Source organism: Vanellus vanellus (assembly GCF_965231255.1).
Source record: "Vanellus vanellus genome assembly, contig: HAP1_SCAFFOLD_187, whole genome shotgun sequence".
NCBI lineage: Eukaryota > Metazoa > Chordata > Aves > Charadriiformes > Charadriidae > Vanellus > Vanellus vanellus.
This window is the reverse complement of record NW_028128031.1, coordinates 121,455-129,674: the sequence shown is the minus strand read 5'-3', so window position 1 is coordinate 129,674 and position 8,220 is coordinate 121,455. Positions and strand designations below refer to the sequence as shown.

General features: G+C 53.0%; 1 protein-coding gene across 1 annotated transcript; it reads left to right on the top strand.

The window, feature by feature from the left end:
• Positions 1 to 7,015: 7,015 nt before the first annotated feature.
• LOC309684766 (olfactory receptor 14C36-like) lies at positions 7,016 to 7,984 on the top strand (the record flags this gene model as incomplete). Its single annotated transcript, XM_082500634.1, has 1 exon — positions 7,016 to 7,984. The coding sequence occupies one exon, from the start codon at positions 7,016 to 7,018 to the stop codon at positions 7,982 to 7,984; it is 969 nt and encodes a 322-aa protein (XP_082356760.1).
• Positions 7,985 to 8,220: the final 236 nt, after the last annotated feature.

The window sequence follows — 8,220 nt, the reverse complement described above, 5'->3', positions numbered from 1 at the left end:
AGACATGACTGACCAGCAGAGCAGTGTCTGGGCTGTACCTGTGCCCGCTGGACACCCCGGGGAAGTTGCCTCATGGTCACCATCATGGTCCAGCCAAGAACAACCTCCATTTTCAGCACTGGACATCACCCCAGCTCAGAGACGTTCTTTGTCCCTTCAGATAGAGGGACACCAAATGAGGAGGTCTAATTTGCATTGTACAGATGAGATATAAGCATGCACAGCGTGTGCATGTGGGGAGACGGACCCGAGTGAGCACAAATGCCATCAGCTGTTCCTGGGGGTGCCATGAAGGCGAGTGCGACAGACGAGGTCACTTCACTTGAAGAGTAACATGCCCTGGGGAAACACCTGGATGCAGCACTGGGATGTGCTTCCTTGATCCGAGGTCCCTGTGTCCATTCCTCTGGAGGAGAGCAGAGCAGGGGGACACACCGCAGGGCTGCGGTGCCTCCCAGCCTCTGGGGGTGGTGGCAGGAGGTCAGAGAGACACTGTGACCACAGCCGTGCACTGCCTCTGCGTGGGCAAGGGAAGGACTCGTGTCTCTGATCAGCCGTGTGTGTATGAGGAGTGCCCGAGGCCAGCTGAGGTGTGGGCACCCAACAGAGCTCTGACATTTCTGTGTGTGACTGCAGGAACAAATCCCCACCGTCCCAGGGATGTTCATCTCCAGTGTCCTGGACAGGCTCACTGCAACTGCTTGTGCCTGCTACGTCAAAATGTCCTGTGATTCTGCATTTTGCCCTCAAATGTGCCAGCTCAGCCAGATGGGTTCCGAGGTCTATGGAGAAGGCAGATGTCAAACCCATCTTCAAGAAGGGCAGAGGTGAGGATTGGGGTAATTACAAACTGGTCAGCCTTCCTCAGTCCCTTGGAGGGTGATGGGGTCCGTCCTCCTGCAGCCACCTCGAGGCAGTGGAAGGACAAGAAAGGCTTTGCTGGACCAGAATGGTTAGGGGAAACAGGGGCATGTTGTGTACCCGGCATTGTGCATGGCCTTGACATCATCTCCTTATAGCCATATTGATGCTCTCTGGGCTGAAGCAGTGGATGGTGTGGTGGGTGGGAAGTTGGCTAGATGATCAGGCCAAAATGTCCAGAGAGGTACAAAGTCCTCCCAGAAGCCAGTCATAACCAGAATCCCTGAGTGATCAGCATTTGGGCCAACGCTGTTGAATGTCCTTATTACTCGCCTGAACGATGAAGCCCCACCCAGGAAGAGGACATGGGTATGGGTTGGCATGTCCCTTCTACCTGAGTATCTGAAGGGACAGCAGCAGGCATATGGCTTGCCTACATCTACCCACAAAGCTGAAAGGCCAGCAGCAGCATCCAGGTGGTTTAGAAGATCACAGAGAGGTCACTTCTGTCTGGTAACCTGAAAGGCTTGATGTTGTAAGTCACTGATGAGTTAGGTTGCCTGCCTGGAAGGTCCTTTCTGAGAGTTTTGAGCTTTCGTTGGAAGTGGGAAAATGCAGGAGAGAGAAAAAATGCTTTATAATGCAGCTGGGAAAGTGCAGCTGGACAGGAGGAAGAGAAAATGTCACTCCAAGGGTAGTGCTGCAGTGCAAGAGGACACCCAGAGAGAGTTGGTGACGATCCCATGGCTTTGTGTTCCAAGAAACAGCCGGTTAGGGCACAGCGACATCAGTGAAGGTACAGAAATTCCCAGGGGAGAGCAAGGTGGGGAAGAAAGATGGGTGTCTACAGCCTGGAGGAAAACTGGGGCAAAAGTGGGACAACCAGCACTGGAAATGGCCAAGGCTGCTGGCAAATCTGGAATGCACAAACAGAACCCAGGTCTTTGCCGTCTGGGCAATTGCATTTCTCTTGGCGACCAAGGGCTATGAAACCATCCAGATCTTAGCTCAAGTTCCCCATGAGGACCAGGACCCGCAGAAGGCCTCGTCTAATTCTTTCTCCTCCCCTGCAGATCAGCAGGTCTGTAGCAGACACCCACCATAGCATTGCCCATGTTGGTCTGCATGATAATCCTCAGCCATCAACTCTCAGCTGACTCATTGTCCATCCCCAAGCAGAATTCCATGTATTCCCGCTGCTCTCTCATATAGTCCTTAGCCTCCTGGTCCTGACCTATGTCCTTACAAGTACCACAGTCCCAAGACCCCACGGTTTCTCCAGCAGAAGATTTGGACCACCTGCTCCCTCCACTAGCCAGCTCCCAGAGCCTCTGGTCTCTCCGGTATCCAGTCATGGTCTCTCTCATACCTGGCTCCCAGGTCTCTATCCTACTGGCTGGCTTCTCCAGCCTCATGTTTGCCAGCAGTTACACACAGTGACCCACCCAGCAACACGATAAGCATGCACGCTGGGCTCTCCATTTCTGCCCCCTCAGGTGCACAAGCCCCTGTGACTTGTCATCCCCACTCCAGTGGCTGGCGCTCACAGCTCCATACCAACCAAGAGCAGAGAGCCCCGTCACCCCCGCAGCACTTTGGTGGAATTGGAGAAGAAGACAGGAGAGGCTGGGCTGATCACTTGCAGGCCATGGCCACACAAGGGGCTTTACCAGCAACCTCTTTAAACATGATGGGCTACTTTTGCCCTTTTCTTGAGGTTTACACAAACTTGTCCATTCCCCAAAAAAACTTTATTCCTCCCTTGGTGTTTCCTAGACATTTAGTGGTAAGTCTTGCACAGGCCCAAAGTGCTGTTTCTGTTAACACGCAATGAGTGTCACACTCCCAGAGGCAGTAACCCCCACCCTCAGTCTGGAAGGTCACCCCAGGAAGCTCTCCCATTGCCTTGTGTCACTTGGCCTGTCTGGAGTCAAGTTAATTTTCCTCACAGCAGTCTGTGTGGTGCTGTATTTTGGGTTTGTTGTCTAAACAGTATTGACAACACACTGCTGGTCTGGTTGTTGTTGAGCAATGCTTCAATAGTGTTGAGGTTGAGGTTAGGTTGTTTTTTTTTTTTTGGTTTGTTGATTTTTGAGATCTTTTTCCTCACTCTGCCCCACCAGTGATTAGGCTGGGGATTCTCAGCATGATGAGAGGGAACACAGCCAGGACAGCTGACCCAGACTGACCAAACAGATACTCTGTACTCTTTGACATCATGCTCAACCATAGAAGCCAAGAGAAAGGAGGAGGAAGTGGGGCAGGTTCAGAGTCATGGCATGTGTCTTCCCACATAACTGTTATGCATGACGAAGCCCTGCTTGCCTGCAAGTTCTTCTCACGGAAGTGTGGGGGAATATAGGTCAGATTAAAAGGTTGACATGGGATATGTGTGAAACCAAGTGGACTCAGTGCCTCCCACCTGACTGTGACCCCGACCTGAGGACATGGACTCCACAAAGCTTTTCCTTGCACGGATCATGCATGATGCAATGGGTCTGGCTGGGATGGAGTTAGTTTTCTTCATAAAAAGTTCCTGGTGCTCTTTTTCAGATTTGTGACCAAAACAATGCTGATAACAAACCCATGTTTTGGCTGTTGCTGAGCAGTGTCTGCACAGCACCACAGCCTTCTCTGTTCCTCACTCTGCTCGCCCCACAGTGAATAGATTGGGGGTGCACAAGAGGTTGGGAGGGGACACAACCAGGCAGATGACCCCAACTAACCAAAGCGATATTCCCTGCCATATAATGTCATACTCAGCACTAAAGCAGAGAGGAGAAGTTTTGGGGAAGCTCAGCCATCTTTTGCTGCGCTCTACCTTTGGGAGGTTGTGAGTAGTTGCTTTTGCATTGCTTGTTTTGTTTTCTTTTCTCACTTTTTTGTTCTTCCACTTCTTCTTTGCTTATTAATCTAATTTTATTCTGAGTTATGAGTTTCCTGCTTGTACCTTTTCTTTCCTCTTTCATCGTCCCACTTGGTGGAAGTGAGTGCATGGCTGTGTGGTGTTGAACTGCCTACCGGGCTGATCCCCATCCATCCCTGGGTGTTCTCCTCCAGGATCTTCCCTCAAACCACAGAGGCCTGCAAGACCTTGCTGGGGAAGACTGAGGCAAAGAGGCCATGGACAATCTCAGCTCTCCCGACACCTGCTCTTGTGAAACTCAGCAGTGGCCACACAGTAGCTTTGTTGCTTCTTTACCTGTTCCTGCTGTAGTAAACACTCCTAGTGGTGCCCTTGAATTGCCTTTTGAGTTTAGACTGAGTTTCAATCCTTGCTGTGCTTGGAGGATGCTGTCCTTGAAGACCAGCTGTGGCACCAGAAAAGCTGTGACTTGCCTTGAGGAATCCTGGTACCAAGTGTCTGAGACCTCACCTATGCAAATGCTTTTCTTCAGAGCAGATACGGTACATTGACAAACAATAACTGGATGTCTTTCTAGCCCTTGGACCACAGACCCAGGATGAAATGCCCCAATTCACACAATGGAATTGCTCCCCCCCACCCCCGCCCCGCCCCCGCCCCAGCTTGGAAATCTTACATCCTTCTCTTACAGCCCCCTGGTGTCCTGTCCAATACTAGGAGAGGCGATTCTCACATCCAACTCTTTTTCCAATAAAAGGAATGCCGCAGGAGATAAGTCTCCTCCAGCTGAGGGAGGGAACATCCGTGATTACTTCAGCAGGTCCCCTGGAGCCCCAGGGATGCCTGTGGGAGCCTGGAGGGAGAGAAGGAAGTGCCTCCTTGGGCAGGTCCTCTGCTGCTGAGCTGGGCCAGGCTCCCGGGAAGGAGGGAGCTCCTGGCAAGCGGACAGCGCTGCAGAGAGACAGCTCTACCCAGGAGCAGCTCCTCTGCACAGCGCAGCAGGGCTGCTGCTTGGTCCTGAAGGCACCGAGGGGAGACAAGGGAGGCAGAGAGAGCGTAAATGCACTCTGGAGTAGGAGGACAGCTGACAACTCACTGGAGGAGAAATCTGCACAGCCCTTACCAGGGTAAGTCTCTGGGTGCAGGGCAATGCAACTGTGGTTCCTGGAAGGATCTTGGAAAGATGGTATAGCCCACAGCCTATGGGATCTCTCTCCAGTGTAGAGGAGACATGCTCCAGATCAGGGATCCCTTGCTGCACCATCAGAGGGACAGGGCAGTAGGATTGCCTTCTCCCAGCAATGTCTGGAGGGGTGTGAAGGTGGGTGTGCAGGCAGGAGTGGGCAGGGCTGTCCTTGCCAGCAGGGTCCCTGTAACTTGGGGACTGGGGGGGGGGGGGGGGGCAGGGACTCTGCTGCCTGCCAGGATCAGCTCTCAGCCTGTCTGGGGAGCTCCCCACCATGCTGTGAGAAATATCTTTGGGTAGAAGGAGTGACCCCCGGCAAGGCAGGGCAGGGCAGGGCAGGGCAGGTTCCTTCTGCTTTGAAGATGGTGCTTTGAGGGTCAGGGCTGCTCACCGCTCCAGATCACCCCAAGGTCATTTGCAGAGGGTCTTTCTAAAGCATGACATCAGGGCACCATTCAGCTGAAAAGGAAGGTGTCTGTGCTTGGAAATGCCCCCACTTGGCTGGCTGGGTGGGCAGTGCGAGGTGGGAATGGATTTCTCCACTCCAGAGCTGGCACAGAGACCCCTTTTCTCATTAGCACTTGTCTGAGCCTCTCCTGATCCCCCGCAGACCCAGAGATGCCCCTGGGCAGTGCCCTGCTGCCAGGAGGGGTCTGCAGGGCAGAGCTGGACAGAGTGTGGGATGGGGTCTATGAGTAGTGACAGCGAGGAGACATCGGGGCAGAGAAACTGGTCCCGACAGGGACAGCTCAAGGCAGCAGAGACATTGGCAGGGAGAGAGGGAACGGCTGCCAGAAATGCCTGGGCAGGGGGGATCCTGGACCTCCCACCATCCCCTGCAGGGCAGACGCCTTCCCTGGAGCCACCCCCTGCTCTCCTCTCCCACCCAGCCCAGCCTCTGCCCTGACGGCCATGGGGCAACTGCCCAGCGGCCTCACCCTTGCAGAGGGGAAAAGACCAATCTCCGACCGCCTGTCCCTTTCTGCCGCCCTCAGCAGCAGCACTGGGGCATTTCTCCAGTTTTCCCCTCCTCTGTCTGCTCCCCTTCTTGTCAGCACTTGACTTGCTGGGATGAGGGCTGGGGCTAAGCTGCAGTTAACAGACCAACTCTCTGGCTCCTGCTGTGATGATAAGTCCATACAGTCCCCTCATAATGAGTGGCTCAGGGCAAAACAAATGACCCAATTCTCCCTTCCAGACACCCCACCCATTAGGACATTCAACTCCTTCTCGGAGGGGCTCGTGCTAGGCTGCAGGCTCATCTCCAGACGGTCACAGCGTTCCCGTGGCATCTCTGTGTTATCCAGCAGCCCCACGGAGGACACCCCTCAGTGCTCAGGTCATGGCAATGCTGCCGGGCGTATTAGCGCAGGCAGCTGCAGGGAGTCCTCTGTGTCCCTGGCTGGGAGGGGAGGGCTGAGATCCTCCTCAGGTACGATGAGACGGGCTGAGGGGTTTGGAGAACGGCACAGGGAAACTGCATTCCTCTGGTCCCAGCAGTGGCCAGTTCCTTCTCAGAGGAACAGCTGAGTCTATCATCATCCAGCTCCAAGAGGTGCCAGCACAGGGCAGCTGAGAGCAGGGCTGCTGGACAGACTGACTGCCCTCAGCCCACACTGAGGGACAGCCCATCAGCCTCTCAGGACCCACACGGCTTCATACGGAGTGCGGCAGAAAGTCCAACAATTTCTGCCATAAAACACTCCTCAGGTGCATTGGGGAAACAAGAACAGTACAAACAAACCAAAATCCCCACAGCTCTGCTCTGCAGTCAGGTGAACTGGGAGCAACAATGCTGAAGAGCTCTTTGACATTACGAGAGGATTTAAACTGAGATTAAAACCATGTTCTTATTTGCCTATTTCTGCAGGGTATGACTGACCCCTCCAGAGCTCACAGCAGAGTTCTCTGCTCCCTGGGGCACCCTCAGCCACCACAAAGCAGAGCTCACAAGAGGGATGTGCCAAATGTCATCTTTACGAGGGAAAGGCAGTCTCTGAAGCTTCAGAGAGATACAGAGCAGTTTTTTTCTTAGAAAAGTCTTCACTCTCTTTGAACTGCCTTTTCTTTCTTGGACAGTGCCCAATGCTCAGAGGCAGCAAATGTCCAACAGCAGCTCCATCACCCACTTCCTCCTCCTGGCATTCACAGACACATGGGAGCTGCAGCTCTTGACCTTCTGGCTCTTCCTGGGCATCTACCTGGCTGCCCTCCTGGGAAATGGCCTCATCTTCACTGCCGTCGCCTGCGACCACCGCCTCCACACCCCCATGTACTTCTTCCTCCTCAACCTCTCCCTCCTCGACCTGGGCTCCATCTCCACCACTCTCCCCAAAGCCATGGCCAATTCCTTCTGGAACACCAGGGTCATTTCCTATGCAGGATGTGCTGCTCAAGTCTTTCTGTTTATCTTTTTAATTTCAGCAGAGGTTTTTCTTCTCACCATCATGGCCTATGACCGCTACGTTGCCATCTGCCAACCCCTGCACTACGGGACCCTCCTGTGCAGCAGAGCTTGTGTCCGCATGGCAGCAGCTGCCTGGGGCAGTGGGTTTCTCTATTCTCTCCTGCACACGGCCAATACATTTTCACTGCCCCTCTGCCAGGGCAATGCCCTGGACCAGTTCTTCTGTGAAATTCCCCACATCCTCAAGCTCTCCTGCACAGATGCTTACCTCAGGGAAGTTGGGCTTCTTGTGGTTAGTGCGTGTTTAGTCTTTGCGTGTTTTGTTTTCATTGTGTTGTCCTATGTGCAGATCTTCAGGGTTGTGCTGAGGATCCCCTCGGAGGAGGGACGACACAAAGCCTTTTCCACGTGCCTCCCTCACCTGGCCGTGGTCTCCCTGTTTGTCAGCACTGGCATATTTGCCTACCTGAAGCCCCCCTCCATCTCCTCAAAATCCCTGGACCTGTTGGTGTCCTTTTTGTACTCGGTGGTGCCTCCAGCAGTGAACCCCCTCATCTACAGCATGAGGAACCAGGAGCTCAAGGATGCCCTAAGAAAACTTATGACTGGTTTCTTTTCAGAAGCAGCAATTAAATATCCAATTTCTTCTACAGATCACACATGATGTAACTCGTTACAGGCCCAGACTCTCTTGGCTAGGTTTTTGTTTTTTTTTTTTTGTTTGTTTTTTTCCTTTCTTTCCTTTGGTTTTTAGCTTTTCTGAGTTGTATTAATGCTGTGAACAAAAGAGAAGAGTCACCCTTTATTTTATTTCTATGTCAGCATCTGCCTGTCTTGTGTGAGCCAGAGACTTTTTATAAATAAGGAGCTGCTCTCTCAGTGTGTTTAAACAAAATAAAA